At 45.3% G+C, this 16,053-nt stretch overlaps 1 protein-coding gene across 1 annotated transcript; it reads left to right on the top strand.

Moving 5' to 3' along the window:
* The first annotated feature begins 6,896 nt into the window (after positions 1-6,896).
* On the top strand, positions 6,897-15,320 carry Snrpb (small nuclear ribonucleoprotein polypeptides B and B1). Its single transcript, XM_052725132.1, has 7 exons — positions 6,897-7,030; positions 9,222-9,373; positions 11,047-11,158; positions 13,255-13,407; positions 13,819-13,957; positions 14,254-14,379; positions 15,028-15,320. The coding sequence occupies exons 1-7, from the start codon at positions 7,028-7,030 to the stop codon at positions 15,036-15,038; spliced, it is 696 nt and encodes a 231-aa protein (XP_052581092.1). The 5' UTR covers positions 6,897-7,027; the 3' UTR covers positions 15,039-15,320.
* Positions 15,321-16,053: the final 733 nt, after the last annotated feature.

Genomic DNA, 16,053 nt, shown 5'->3' with positions numbered 1-16,053 from the left:
TGACCATTTGGTAACCCCTAAGCATTCCTGAGACTTTCTACTACACCTTTTCCCTTTGCACCATGACCTGATTGGGCCAGACTGGAAGACAGCACCATCACCATTGCTGTCTCATCACAGCGACAGAAAAGTAACTAATACAGTCCTTAAGAATAATTGTGATAGGGGTGGCTATGAGCAATTGGCCAGGGATGGAGATATCCCACGCTTTCAGGTGACATTTCCCAAGTGCTGTGGAGTCTGCAGTGGAGACTATGGGGAGGGACTCTGAGGCATCAGATGGCCCTGGACCATGATGGGTCAGGGCACTTGGGGTTAAGAGTGCAGTATGAGCCTCTGGAATCTCAGAGACTTAAATGGACCTGAGATTTAGACATGACAGTTCTCCATAGGAGGGGGATGGAACATTTAGGTGGGATCAGAAAAGGATGAGTGAAAAGATATCTGGCCATCATGCAGGTTAAAGGGGTGTGAACCAAGCTGGGTGAGGTGTGCTGGGAAGACCAGTGAGAAGAACTGGGGATCGGAAGGCCAAACTCAGGAAGGTGGCTAGGGCTGAAGATGTACCACCAGCCTAAAAGGAAAGTAATTTTGCTGCTTGCCACACGGAGGGTTACCTGGGACTCATCCATAGAGATGGAAAAGACAGGAGCTGGTACAAGCTCAGAGCCTCAGCAGTCCTCAAGGTGGGGCGTCTTATTGCACTTCTCATAGTCCAGGAACAGGTAGGATATTTGTCCTTTTTGAAACTTGACCTGAGCCTGGGTTCCTGGGAGGGAGGTTGGCCTTCCCTCACAAAGGAGAGAGGGATACCCTGCTTCCAGTGGTCACCCACTTTGCAGCTAAGACAAGACCCCAGGGGAGGACTATATCCCAGATGCAATGTCCTGGTAGGCCACAGGGATAGCAGGAAAGAATCCATTTCCCCGAGGCTAGCTCTCTCTCTCTCTCTCTCTCTCTCTCTCTCTCTCTCTCTCTCTCTCAAGATTTATTTATTTATTAAGATAAGTATTATGCCTGCATGTGTCCCTGCAGGCCAGAAGATTGAACCAGATCTCATTACAGGTGAGCCATTATGTGGTTGCTGGGAATGCAGGACCTCTGGAAGAGGAGTCGGTACTCTTAACCACTGAGCCATCGCTCCATCCCTAACTTAGTTTCTTTAGACTGAAATACTTTTGACATTTCTAATAATTTTCATCAGTACTAGATAGGCAAAACAAAACACAACACAACATTATCCCTACCATTTTGACAGTCTTCTTTAAAATCCTGGTGCATATATATATTATATATTATACATATATACATAATATATGTGTATATTATATATGTGTGCATACAATATATAAATTCATATAAAATAATTTGCCTTGACAAAATAATATTTTGTTATTTCATGTATGATGCACTTTACAGCAGAGAATGTGTCTGTGAATGAAAATTTCAGTTTATTCTGTATGTATAGGTGTTTTGCCTGCATGTATGTCTATGAACCATGTGTGTGCTTGTGCCCACAGAGGCTAGAAGAGAGTGTCTAATCCCTTGGAACTGGAGTTCGCTTCGTCCACTATTCCACTGGTAATAGGGATTTCACTTAGGTCGCCAGGCTTGGCACAAGTGACTACCTACTGAACCATCTCATTGGCCCCACCAGAACGTCTTGCTCCCATCTAACAGTATCCCCTGACACACCCCTCCCCAGCCTTCTCTCCATCTAGTAGTAGCCACTGTCCCACCCCTCCCCAGCCTTTTCTCCATCTAGTAGTAGCCACTGTCCCACCCCTCCCCAGCCTTCTCTCCATCCAATAGTATCCTGTCCCACCCCTCCCCAGCCTTCTCTCCATCTAGTAGTAGCCACTGTCCCACCCCTCCCCAGCCTTCTCTCCATCCAATAGTATCCCGTCCCATCCCTCCCCAGCCTTCTCTCCATCCAATAGTATCCTGTCCCACCCCTCCCTAGCCTTCTCTTCCAATGTAAGCCTTTAAAAATCAGTTTCTTTCTAAAGGAGATGGTAAATGACTCTTAGCAAGCTGAGAGCCTCTCATTGCTTAATCACCACCACCCATTACTAAGTGCTCTATTACCCTTTTCTATATCCTCCAGATATGCATGAAGCATACAAGAAATTAACTCCATGTTCTCATTTTGTATATAGACCTATGTCTTGCTGTGGAATAATTCTCTTGTACACTGTAAAGATTTGTCACTCCAATTGGTTTAATAAAATGCTGATTGGCCAGTAGCCAGGCAGGAAGTGTAGGCAGGACGACCAAACTAAGAATTCTGAGAAGAGGAGGGGTGGAGTCAGGAGTAGCTAGCTAGATGTGAAGGAAGCAAGATGAGAATGTCGTATTGAGAAAAGGCACCAAGCCAGGTGGCTAAACATAGATAAGAATTATGGGTTAATTTAAGTCTAAGAGCTAGTTAGTAATAAGCCTGAGCTACTGGCCAAGCTTTTATAAGTAATACTAAGCCTGAGTCAATTATTTGGGGAACTACTACCGGTTATTTGGGTGTTGCTGGCCGGACACAGAAACTTCTGACTACAGTGTCTTGCTCATGAATTTTAATACAGAAATTGAGAAAACAGCAAAATACGAATTGCTCTTTAATTGAGGAGAAGGTCCAGACAGGTTGAAGCATGAGAGTCTAGAATCCTTAACAAAGAAACAACCTAAATGAAACCCCCAAATTTCTAGCGTGCCATTTCCTAGTATTCTTAAAAAGATCAAGCATCTTTTCTTTGATGTTGGGGTGCACCCAAGGACTGGCAAGATTGACAAAGCTGAGTTCTAACAGACAGTTTATTCTCTGGTACACTGCTCATGCAGACCACAGTCTAATTCCCAAGTCACCCTGCTTCCTGGCTACAACAAAGTAGACTCAGCAGGATGCTGGCTCATGGCTAGTAGTCATGGTTCTTATTCTTTCCCTACTTTCCACTTCTTTAGGATCCAGAGAGCGCTGTCTTGGCTGTGAGGAGGAAAGCTTAGTTGTGTGATTTTTTTTTTTTTTTTTTTTTTTTTTTTTTTTTTTTTTTTTTTTTTTTTTTGGTTTTTCGAGACAGGGTTTCTCTGTGTAGCTTTGCGCCTTTCCTGGAACTCACTTGGTAGTCCAGGCTGGCCTCGAACTCACAGAGATCCGCCTGTCTCTGCCTCCCGAGTGCTGGGATTAAAGGCGTGCGCCACCACCGCCCGGCCTTAGTTGTGTGAATTTGAATGCCACTTAAAGGAGAGATTTTTGTCACTTTAATAACCTAGGGTACAGTAGAGGGCTGGACTTTAAGTCTGGTAAACTGCCACTAGCAGAGGCTTAATTGATTTTTGAGGAGTGTGTGTATGTGTGTGTGTGTGTGTGTGTGTGTGTGTGTGTGTGTGTGTGTGCGCGCGCGCAACCTGTAGAAAACCTTAGGATACATACATTTTGCAACACTGGAGATGTACCTGAATAAACTAGTAAAATTATGAAAACTTTGAGATTGGATTTTATCACTGAATATACTGACAAAGAAATTAGATAGGGTGGAGGATGTGAAAGAGAAGCTGCTGAGCGTTGGAGAAGCACATTGCAAATGATAGACGGAGTGTGATGAGCAGCAGTGGACCAGGCTGAGCTTGGGAAGTCAGAAGTACTGTGGTTATCTGTTTTGTAGCAGAGCTACAGGGTGTCTGTGGCTTTATCTAGTCACTGGCCTAAGGGCCTCTCCTTGGTCACCTAGCCAAAGCTGTATACCACCACTCCTTATATCTCTAGTTAGCTTTATTTTGTTCCCCTCACTGTCATATTACATTATATACTTATTCCTTTGGTTTATTGTTTTTCTGAGTAGAACACAGGCTTCTTGAGGTAAGAAACTTCCAATCCCAGTAACAATTCATGGTATTAGTAGCTACTATATAAATTTTGTTTTCCTTTTTATTTTTCCAGTCAGGGTTTTGTGGAGCCTAGGTTGGCTATGAGTTTGCTACGTCATTGAAGCTGGCTTTGAACTCCTGATCCTTCTGTCTCCATCTCTCAAGTGTTGGGAGTGTACGGATGTGCCAGATACCTGGCTCCAAATAACTTTTTTTTTTTTTTTGCTGTTTGAGGCAGGATTTCTCTCTATAACCTCCCTGGATGTCCTGGAACTTGCTCTGTAGACCAGGCTGGCTTCAAACTCAAGAGATCCGCCTGTCTCTGCCTCCTGAGTGCTGGGATTAAAGGCGTGCACCACCACTGCCCGGCCAAATAAATATTTTTAAAATGCTTCAAGGAATTCTGCATCTGGCGACTGGGTAACGTGGGGACAAATAAACAGCTGAGTCAGAGGTACCATCTATTTTTTCATTCTGATTCTGACACCTTGGGCATGCCAATTCGTCTTGCTGGGCCTCCATGTCTCTATCTGTAGGGTGACAGAAATGGGACAATGGCGCTATCTCTTAGAAATGGAGTGAAGGGGGCGGAGTTCTGAGGTGGGAGCATTCCTTTGAACACTTAGAAGGACCCCTCTGGCTGCAGTGAGAACAAGATTAAGGGAAAGAGACCAATTAAGGACTCATTTGGCAATCCAAGTGCTGGAGGCTGGAACTAGGGGTGGTGGCCATGGAACAGATGACAATAGTTATAGTCAAGGTAATTTGAATGTGGGGTCCATTTGCTGACGGTAGATTATGAAATAGAAGAAAGGAATTAACTATGCTTCATGGTCTCATTACTTTGTTCTGTTTTTTTGTTGTTTTGTTTTGCTTTGTTGGTTTGTTGTTTGTTTTGAAACAGGTGCCTATGTGGCCCAGACTGGTTTCCAACTCCTGGAGTACCCACCTCACTGCCTGAGTGCTAGGATTACAGGCATATGTTACCACACCCCTTTATATGGTGCTGGAGATGGAACCTGGGGCTTTGTGTGTGCTACACAAGCACTCTACCAAACACTATATATTGCTAGTGCCATTCCTTGTTTTCTTTTTTTTTTTTTTCTCGAGACAGGGTTTCTCTGTGTAGCTTTGCGCCTTTCCTGGAACTCACTTGGTAGTCCAGGCTGGCCTTGAACTCACAGAGATCCGCCTGGCTCTGCCTCCCGAGTGCTGGGATTAAAGTCGTGCGCCACCACCGCCTGGCAATTCCTTGTTTTCTTAACAAAACTTTTGAGATGGGGAAGGGGTTAGAGGAAGAGTAATAAGGTCAAGAATTCAGTCCTCAACATGTTACATTCACTATATCTGCTCCACAGCAATTAAGCAAGTGGTTTTTATACAAAAGACCAAAAGTTAGAAAAAAACAAAAACAAAAAACAAAACAAGGTTAGAGGAATAAATTAGAAAGTCCTGGGCATATAGGAAATCATTAAAAGTCATGGAGCTGAATGAGATTAACTCATAACAAACATTTATTGAGTCTTTTATGCTAAGCAGCGATCTAAGCAATAAACACCATACTCTAGTGGAGTTTAATTCTAATGGGGTAATAAAATAACTTAAAATATATACAGTAATCATCTCTTATTCCAGTTCCAGTTACCTTTGGTCTATTGGTCTGAAAATATTAAATGGAAAACTCCAGAAATAAGCGATTAACGTTCTAAGTCGTGCACCATTCCGAGTAGTATGAGGAAACACTGTTTTTGCCTTAACCACAAATAATCCCTGTGTGTAGGTGTCCACACTGTATATACTACCCACTCAGCAGTCATAGGGATCATCAAATTGGCTGACCTGCCTTGTAATGCCTGTGTGCAGGTAGTCCTTGTTTTGTTTAGTCCTAAAGCACTTGACTTGTGATGCTGGCAATTCAAAGGTACCAAAATACGCTTTCTTTAAGTGAAAAGGTAAAAGTTTACCATAAGTATGCATATGTAGAAAAAATATAGCATATATAGGGTTTGGTACTGTGACTTGGGGAGGTAGGTACTGGGAATCTTGGAAGGTATGCCCCTCCAGGATCGAGGGGACTCCGGTTTAGCATGTCAGTTAGCAATCAATATTAAAGAGAAAAAACAAAACAAACACAAGTGTAAACATGAGGTGCCTGGAATGGCTGCTTTTTTTTTTATTTTTTATTTTTATTTTTTAAATAAGAAGGATGGTCAGGGAAGCCCTCACCAGGACAGTGTTATTTCAGCCTTAATCATGAAGGTAAAGGCGTCAGCATGCACATCTTCCTGGGGGTCTAGCGCTCCTGATGAGACAAAATCAAAAGCAAAGGTGCAGAGGTAAGATCATTCCAAGCCTTAAGAAAAAAGCCGAGAGCTGGGCGGTGGTGGCTCACACCTTTAATCCCAGCACTCGCAGTCTGGCGGATCTCTGTGAGATCGAGGCCAGCATGGGCTACAGAGTGAGTTCCAGGACAGGCTCCAAAGCTACACAGAGAAACCCTGTCTCGAAAAACAAAACAAAACAAACAAAACAAAAAAGAAAGAAAGACAAAAAAAAAAGAAAAAGAAAAAAGGGAGAAGGGCGGCTTCCTAAAGTGAGTTTAGGGAGTGCTGGGTGAGAACTGGGGTAGGAGGGAGGTTCCGGGCAGCGGCGTGTGAAACAAGCCACTCCAGTGGAGACTAAGCTGGGAAGGTGTAAGTCCAATGAGGATCCAAGGCTTTCAAGGGCGTTCAGTTTGATGTTTGCCAGCAAGTGCGATGGTGTACGCCCGTACGCCCGCATCGGCACTAAGGACGCTATAGGTAGGAGGATCGGAAGCTCCGGACCAGCCTGGGCGACATAGTGAGACACTGTCTAAAAGAAATCAAAACGAGACGGGGAACCCAATAAAACCAAAACGAAGGAAAAAAAAAAAAAAACCAAACACCAAAAATCAACACAAAAACAAAACCCCAAACAAACCGTCCGCGGACACCACCGTTCTACGCCCTAATTGGCTTTCAGAGACCGGAACTCCGGGGGCGGAGACCGGACCGGAAGTAGCTTCACAAGCGGCGGCATTTTGCAGGCTGCATTTCCGTTAGCCGCGGCGGGAATCGCTGTGCTGGCTGGCGACTAGGCCTCTGTGGAAGCGAATCCGGCGGGAATCTGAGACATCGGAGCCGCCACCATGGTAAGAAGGCCCGGGCTGGCCGCGGGGCGCTCGGGGGTGCGGAGTGGGCCGGTGGCTGACGGCGGCCGTGGGTCGGAGCCGCCGGTGGCGGAGAAGGTCGGGGCCGAAGCCGCTTAATCCGGGCGCCCAAGGCCTGGGACTTGGCGGTGCGGCTGGGCCGGGCGGAGCGGGCAGGCCGCGCCGGGGAAGAGAGGCCGACGAGCGTGCTCGGCGACGGGGCCAACCTGGTCTCCCGGCGCCACGGTGGTTGGCGTTCCGCGGCCGCGGTAGCTGTGAACTTGTGCGGGGTCAATGTGTGCCCGGGCTCCCGGAGCAGACGCGAGCCGCCGGGCCCGACGGAGGGGTGGCGGAGGGAGCGGGAGGGCGGAGCAGAGTGTTGGCAAGCAGAGCGCGACCCTGCTGCGCGGTTGTTTTTATATGTGGGGGTCTGCCAGGCGCTGGGACTGCACCCTGAAAGGAGTTCCCGTCTTCCCTAAGTTCGGCTCCTGGCTCTGCGCCGGGCTAATGTTCACTCTGGTAGTTCGGCTTTGGGCAGAAGTAACGGCAGGGGGAGGGGCGGGAAGGCTTTCTCCTGGTCCCGAGCAGGCTCCCGGGGGATTGCTTTGCAGCGCCCCGCTGCCCCCGTGGGAGGGAGGGCTGGAAATCTGGAGAGCTGCCCGAGCAGAGAAGTAGAAGGTAAGACATGGTCAGGAACCTGGTTGCCGACGTCCTTGCACATTGCTTTATCTTACTGTAGTAAGACATCGCTGAAAGATTGAGAAAGGTCAGCCAGGGAAAGTGGCCCGTGCTTGAAATCTCAGTTTGTAATTTCTATGCCAAGCAGGCAGAGAATCTTGATTTTTTTTTTCCCCCCCCCTGGAGGCCAGTTTTGGCTACAGAGAAAATGTAATAAATATGTCCAAGATTTCCCAAAATCATTAGTTGCGTAGCTGAAGAAACCCGAGGTAGTAAAAACAGGTTATCTTTGTGAGGGTTGACTGAGGCAAGTCCTTAGTTAACCTTCAGCGTGGGTCATCTATTTTATTAGTAAAAAGGGATGACAATGGGCCCAGTTTTGAGGATTAAATGAAATACACAATCCCTTTAAGAGCCTGGCTATGCAGGGAGTTACCAAAAAATGTTAGCTGTTACTGGGCAAATGGACCCGTGTATGCTAATCCTCTCCAACAGAGCTCTTAGAGATGATTGTTTAAGCAGAAAACACATAATCTGGGTTTTCAGGTTAGGGCTGGGTAATGCTAACGGGTGAACAGCAATTGCAATTCCTGGTACAGAGAAGGCACTTGGGTAGTTAGAAGTAACATAATACCAGTTAGACTTGTGGGGAACTGATACGTTTCTGAGAGAGATTGCCACAGGTACCTCTATTCACCCAGGGATGTGTATAGGCTCCTCCTTTGTTTTTGCAAAGCTACATTGGGAACCAGGATAGAACCATGATAATTGTTTCCCTTAATTAAAAATTAAGGCTAACAAGTTATATATTAGACTATTAAGTATCCACACGAATTAGCACTCTGGCCCAGAAAAGTTACCTAAGTTACCCTACTCCAGTTCTTGATTTGAGGACTCCATTCTTGCTTCAGAGCTGATTCACTTTCTGGTAATAAGCTTTTCCTTAAGTGGATTTTTAGTGCCAGTTGAATTCCAGTTCTTAGTTTAGATGGATTTAGATGTTTGTAGCACTGAGTCTACACAGTGGTGGATGGCTTAATGTCTAGTGTGCCTACTGTGGATGGATTTGATTAGTTTGTGGGCACTTCACAGTCCTGAGACAGATACAACATAGACAAAGTCAGTCACAATCTGAGGAAGAGTGCCTTTGTTTTTTTCCCTTGAGACAGAATTTCTCTGTGTAGTTTTGTGCCTTTCCTGGAATTCTGTAGCTCAGGTTGGCCTCGAACTCACAGAGATCTGCCCGCCTCTGCCTCCCAAGTGCTGGGATTAAAGGTGTGTGCCGCCACCACCGCCCGGCTGAGTACCTTTTTTTAAGGGCGGGGATAATAGCAAATTAATGGGCAGGAGTCAAGGCTGAAAGCTGGGCCATAAGGTTCTCAGGAAAAGGCCTTGTTTGAAAGATAGCTGAAAATTGTTGAGAAAGTTAGTCATAGAAAATTAGGCCATGGTGGAGGGCCAGAGTGTGTGAGTCCAAAAGGGCTGAGCCTCACTGCTCCCTGCTCCCTTCCTGCAGACTGTGGGTAAGAGCAGCAAGATGCTGCAGCACATTGACTACAGGATGAGATGCATCCTGCAAGATGGCCGGATCTTCATTGGGACCTTCAAAGCTTTTGACAAGCATATGAATTTGATCCTCTGTGACTGTGATGAATTCAGGAAGATCAAGTAAGGAGAGGGCTGTTGGGAGGGAAAAGGCACTGGGGATGGACCCAATGGGGATGGAATGGGTGGACCAAGTGTGGGATGGCCATTCAGCTAGGTGTTCTCGTTTGCTCACCTGCCTTTTGAAGGGAGAAACTGAAATGGGATTGATGGCTGGTAAGAAATCTCTTCCTTAATCTAGAAAACCTTGCTCTCTAATTCTAGCAAAGTGGAAGTTGGTGAGGAGGGCTGCTTGGCTTTTAATTTCTCTGATTTTGCATGCCCCTGGGTACTGGGGTAAAGGGCTCTCATGTTCTCCCCACAGGTGTGTGAGGGGGGAGAGCTTGATTTTCTGGCCTCATTACCTATTTGTAGAGCTGTAGCCTACAGGGCTCTCCTATTGCAGCCTGGTCTGAAACTGCTTTAAGAAGCCTCTGACCCTCTTCAGGGTAAGTGCTCTGCTCCCCATGTGGGTTTGGGGCCAGTCATTTTTGTTGGCATTTTCTAAAAAATTGAAGATGCTTTCTCATTTGCTGCAATTCTGTAAGTTTATTAGCTAACTCCTTCCAGGACCATTAAACTATCCCAGTCCTGCTTTATATATTGGGGACATCACAAGGCTCAACAAGTGATGTGACTTTGTGGTCATATGCACACTCCTGATACGCAGCATTCGTGTTATGTACTGACTGAATTCCCGTAAATTCTTTTTGAGATCGTTCTCTTTGTGGCCCAAGGTCAAGTATAGAATAAAAATGCAGAGATGCCTGGGTGCCTGGTTCATGTTAGAGTGGGCCAGCAGATCAGTGTGGAATTTCCATTTTAAAAATGAAACTGATTTTCTGATTTAAAAAATGATGGGAAATACTTTTTCAAATAAAATTAATGAGAAAAAACTTAAATACCTGCCCTTTTTTCATCATGAAAAGCTAATACAGGCTTATTTAACAAGACAGTATGAGCTAAAAAGGGGAAAATATCTAAGTTGTTTTTTTAAAAATCAGGATATTATTTCTTATTTTAAAAACTGTGGCTTTGACTCCCTGCTCCTATCTTGCAGATACTTTTCCTAGTTTACATTTTTCATTTCATTCATCTTTTCCAGTTGTTGCTGTTTGGGGTGGGTTCTGGTTTGAGGTCACCCATGTGAAATTTCTATGTGACTCTTGTAAAAATTCAACTTCTTTGTATGTGGAATTTCTCCTACCTTGTCCTCTATCCTTTCTATTCTCATGTGAGGCAAAGAGTGGAATTGTAGGCCTCGAGGTTGAATTGTTCCTGGTATAACACTGCATGGATGTGTAGTGGGTGGTATTTATTCACTTTTGTTTAGGAATTGTTTAGCCTGCCTTTTGTCTGTGAAATCTTAAGCTGCAGGCAGGGAACAAGGTAATATCAAAGAAAACCAGGGAAGGCATTTTCAGTTGACTGTGGAAGCGTCTACACCAGGGCTGGGCTTTCTTGCTGCTTGTCCTGTTTCCTGGTCTGTGCATCTTCTTGGCTTGGTAGAAAACAGTCAGCCATCTCTCCATATGAGGTCACTTAGCCTGAGATGCTATCCAAAGGACCTGTTTTAGAAAGTTTATATACTGTTTGTCAAGTGATGTAATATAAAGCAAACCTTGGTGATTCCTAGATAGGGAAACCTAAATGTTTCCTACCTTCTAATACTTTTTTGTCTAAAAATTCAATTTTAGGCCAAAGAACTCCAAACAAGCAGAAAGGGAAGAGAAGCGAGTTCTCGGTCTGGTGTTGCTTCGAGGGGAGAACCTGGTCTCCATGACAGTAGAAGGACCTCCTCCCAAAGATGTAAGTTCCTCCTGAATACCTGTAGAAGGGAGGCTCTCATGGGAGCCAGGTCTGTTAAGTGCTCTGGCTGTACACTCCTTTACAGACAGTGAGTGAGTGGAGAGCTAGAATTTGGGACTTGAACCCTAATCAGCAGGGGAGCTACCTGAGGCCGTTCGTCACTTCCTAAAAATTAACAGTTCCATAAATTATGTAACAACAGTGAATGAACAAAGAGGGAGGGTTTAGATGGAGGAAAGGGGAGGGAGAAACTCTTAATTGTAATCTCAAGAAGAAATAATTTAGAATACATAGTAGTTCCTGCTGGGTGTGGTGGTGCGCACTTTTAATCCCAGCAGAGGCAAGTGAATCTGTGAGCTCAGGACGAGCCAGGGTTACATAGTAAGACTGAAGACAAAACCCACTCCAGATCAAAGAATTATGGGTGCTTGTTTGGTAGTTACAGAATAATAGTATTTATTGGTCATCTGTGCACCAGGGACGGCAGTGTTTCATTTAATCATTGTAAGAAGATTTTAGTTTGCTTTTGAAAAATTATTCTCACCTTGTTGATGGAATAAACTAAGTTTAGCAGTTCGTCTAAGATGTCACAGTAAATGGCAGACCTGACATGTGATCCAGATGATCGTGGTTCTGCAAACCAGTGTATGTTTATAAATAGAGCTGTCTAAAAAGAACCTAACCAAATTTGTTTTCTCTTGCCGGAGACTATTCTTAGCCTGTGTTCATGTATATATGTGTGTTTTAATTGTGCTTGATTTGGACCTAGGATGTCATGTATGTTGGGCAAGCACTCTGCCACTGAAGCTGCATCTTCAGCTCCCCTGTTTCTTATCCACACACATGCTTCTTTGTAATGCATGAAAAAGTTTGTTTTGTCTTTTCAATTTGTAAACATCCTTCAGTTACCCTCTTGACTTAAGTCTTGCTAATAACTTACAGATAGCCTCTCAAGTGAGTAGAGAGTAGTTTATCTCATTCCTTTCCTTATTTTGAACACTACAGCCTTCTTCATTTGTAAATATGTATTAGAGGTATTATTTGGCCACTGTCACTTAGCAAGAGAAAATCAGAGAACCAGTGGATCTCATGTCTCTGTTGACAGGTCAAGTGCTATTTTATTTTCCTAGGCATGAATGTAGTTATTGAGTGACATGCTTCTCTAGACTTAAGTTCGAGTCTCTTTATAAGGGGTGATAGGTAGGTTCTTGGTCTTGCATGGAAGAAGAATGGTGTTGATAGGTATGTTAGTGTATATAATTAGTACTGTTTCAATGCCTTATAAATGCAAGAGGCTCCTAGGCAGTGCTATTCCAAGGTGTACTTAGAATTCTTTAGCCCACTGAGCATTTCAGCATGTTTTGTACCAGGCCCTTTCTTTTCGGCCACCAACCAGCTCCCAAATCATGATGGAGACTTAATTAGTTTTGAATGCTCCATCTTAGCTCGTTTCTAGCTAGCTCTTTTAACTTAAGTTGTTTCTCTATGGGTTTTTTTTTTTTTTCTTTCCCTCTCGAGGCAGGGTTTCTCTGTGTAGCTTTGCGTCTTTCCTGGATCTCGCTCAGTAAACCAGGCTGGCCTTGAACTCACAGAGATCCTCCTGCCTCTGCTTCCCTGAGTGCTGGGATTAAAGGCGTGCACCACCACCGCCTGGCTCTTTATCTATGTTTTGCCTTGGGCTTTTTACCTTTTCTTACTTTCTTGCTGTCTGTATGTCTGTCTGGCTGATGGCTGCCTGGCTTCTGGCCCTGGGCGTGTCCCCCCTCTTTTTCCTTTTCTTGCTCCTTGTTCTAATTTTTTGAGCCTAGATTTCTCCTATTTATTCTCTGCCTGCTAGTTCCACCTATCCTATCCTTTCTCTGCCTAGCTATTGGCTGTTCAGCTCTTTATTAGACCAATCAGGTGCTTTAGGTAGGCAAGGTGAAACAGATACAGCATTCTTTACATAATTAAACATACACCCTTACATCATTAAACAAATGTAGCATAAACAAAAGTAACACACCTTTACACAGTTAAAGTAATATTCTACAGCATAAACAAATGTAACATCTTTGCTCAGTTAAAATAATATTCTACAACAATCTTCTTTTCAGACTGGTATTGCCCGAGTGCCACTTGCTGGAGCTGCTGGGGGGCCAGGAATTGGCAGGGCTGCTGGCAGAGGAATCCCAGCTGGTGTCCCCATGCCCCAGGCTCCTGCAGGACTTGCTGGGCCAGTCCGAGGGGTTGGAGGCCCCTCACAGCAGGTGAGGCATTAGAGGAGGACTCCCATTTTCTGGTAGCTAGGGGAGAACCCACAGCTTGATCAGGAGTCCAGAATGACCAGTCTCATGATGAGTCGTGATTGTCAGGCTGTCAGTGTTGTGTGAAGAGATGTACAAAAGGTATTCCAGCCAACTGAACTTAGCAAAATGTTCCTGTGACATTGAATGTTCCTTCTCTTTCCATGTGACCAGTCTTAACTGAAAGTGCAAGTGCTTTTTTTCCCCAGTTGGATTGGCCAAGAGGCTGGAAATTGGGCATTCAGGTTTCCTGATGGTTGACTTTCAGGGGAAGTCTGACAGCATCAGTTGTAGCTTTAGGAGGCGTCAGGCTCAGTGCAGTTGAGGGGAAGATGCGCAGTTAGTGTTTTGTTTAATTCTTCTTTGTTATTTTAGGTGATGACTCCACAAGGAAGAGGCACTGTTGCAGCTGCTGCAGCCGCAGCCACAGCCAGTATTGCAGGAGCCCCAACTCAGTACCCACCTGGTCGTGGGGGTCCTCCTCCACCCATGGGCCGAGGGGCGCCTCCTCCAGGTGAATATCCTCAAAGGAGACCAGTACTAATTCATCACCAGATGCCTTAGCTGGATTCATGATGAAGTAGCTCTTGACTGAAACTGATGATGAGTTTGTGTGATTAAGCAGGATTACTCTGAGATCCAGCCTGGCTGACTGAGTTGGGAACTAGCTGGACAAGAGCCGTAGGAGCCCCTCTCTGGCTCGGGGCCCCTTTGCTTGTAGAGGCTGAGAGGATGGACTGGGCTATCTGACTGGTACATAGCTTTGTATGTTCCAGCTTTTAAGAAGTCACTTGGGCTTTTCTCCTTCAGGTATGATGGGCCCACCTCCTGGCATGAGGCCTCCTATGGGTCCCCCAATGGGGATCCCTCCTGGCCGAGGAACTCCAATGGGCATGCCCCCTCCTGGGATGCGACCTCCTCCTCCAGGGATGCGAGGTAAGTGCCTACAATAGTGACTTTGTCTTCCTTCCCTAGAGTTTATTGGGCCAGCAATTGGAGATTGGCTTTAGACCTCAGTTTAGGGAAGTGAGCTCTTGGATAGCTGTGTCCAGGAAGTAGTGAGGAGGGAGTAAACATTAACAGGTTGGTCTTGCCTCCCTAGTGGAACAGAGGTGTGTTCAGTGACTAGTCCAGCAGCCCTGGCTGCAAGATGAGAGTCCCAGAGATCACAGTGGAGACTGTCCCATGCCCTTGACTAATTAAGAGAGTTCCTCTCTTGCTGGGTGTGGTGGTTCCTGCCTTTAATCCCAGCATTCCAGAGGCAGGTGGACCTCTGAGTTTGAGGACAGCCAGGACTACATAGTGAGTGTCTTTGTCAAAACAAACAGCCCAGAAAGTCCAGAGAGCATTCTGACTACCAGCCCTGTGTTCTTTCCGTGAAGTCATAGTAGGTCTTAACATAAATAATACTCAAATTTTATCACCATTTTATTTCTCTTTGATTTTGCATTTGTGGTTTTTTTTTTTTTTTTGGACATAGCCCAGTCAGCCCACCCCTGTAGTCACTTGATAGCTACCTGCAGAGTGGGAAGCTGGGGGCTTGAGTTACAGATCGGGTGCTGACTAACTTTTCTCTTGTCTCAGGTCTGCTTTGATCCTCGCACGCATTGTGGCAGTAGCTCCACCGAGGTGTGGCCCTATTCCCCAGGGCCGAGTTACCATAGACCTGTTCGTTTGTTATGCTGTTCATGGAGTCTCCCTGGATCGTCTGGTTTCCCTTTCAGGGCCCCCTCCCTGGGGAATGTGCCCTCCAAGGCCCTAGACTCATCTTGGTCCTCCTCAGCTCCTTGCCTGTTTCCCAGAAGGCTGTACATAGTCCTCTTTTTTTTCCTGTGGCCTATGAAGCTGGTTTATAATAAACTCTTAAGAGACTGTTATACACACTTGATATATCTGTTTGTCTTTAGAAAAGCCTTTGATGAGTATCTTATAAAGGGTTTCCTTGGAAAAACTAACCCTACTCTTAGCTGCTTCCCTATATTTTACTGTTGTTTGGACTAAGAAAATTGCAAACTGAACTACAACGAGGCTTTTTGTCCATCAAATTTAAAGACCAGTTTGAGGAAATAAGCATTCATACGCTGTTAAGTGTTACATCCCTTAGATAGGCAGATCTTTATGAAGCAGACACTAAAGGTGAGAACCCTGTGGGGTGGGGTACTGTTAGAACTTTATCTCAGGGCCACACAACACACATGCACATACTGCAACCTGACTTTTAAGTGGGATTGCCATGATTTCTTTGGATGATGAGATAATGAGCAGCACTATAGTATATGTAGCACAGCAAGACTAGTGACCAATGGAAGTGTTGGTTTTCTTGGCGTGCGGTGGTAGCTCTAGGAAATCCCATAGAGGCTTCAACACATGACATTGGATTAAATTTATTATCCTTTCATGAGCAAACTGGGAACAGAAGGAGATTCTAAACATATAAGTCCCTCAGCTAGGGTCTGGGGGAGGGTAGCTTAGTGATGGAATATTTGCCTGGTATTTGCAAAGCTGGATTAGGTCTCTAGCATTGCCAGAGGTGAGGGGAGGGGACTGTACAGCCACCAACCTAAACAAGGTCCTGCTTTACTGATACCTTCCACTTGGTGCTGGAAGCTG

The sequence above is a fragment of the Peromyscus californicus genome, unplaced genomic scaffold, assembly GCF_007827085.1.
Source record: "Peromyscus californicus insignis strain IS unplaced genomic scaffold, ASM782708v3 Scaffold_7__1_contigs__length_154581171, whole genome shotgun sequence".
NCBI classification, from domain to species: domain Eukaryota; kingdom Metazoa; phylum Chordata; class Mammalia; order Rodentia; family Cricetidae; genus Peromyscus; species Peromyscus californicus.
This window is presented reverse-complemented; position numbering and strand designations above follow the sequence as displayed.

What these genes read in the sequence shown, in the direction of transcription:
- Snrpb (XM_052725132.1), top strand. An exon ending in AAGGACCTCCTCCCAAAGAT is followed by an intron (nt 11,159 to 13,254) that starts GTAAGTTCCTCC and finishes TCTTCTTTTCAG; the next exon opens with ACTGGTATTGCCCGAGTGCC. An exon ending in CCGAGGGGCGCCTCCTCCAG is followed by an intron (nt 13,958 to 14,253) that starts GTGAATATCCTC and finishes TTTCTCCTTCAG; the next exon opens with GTATGATGGGCCCACCTCCT.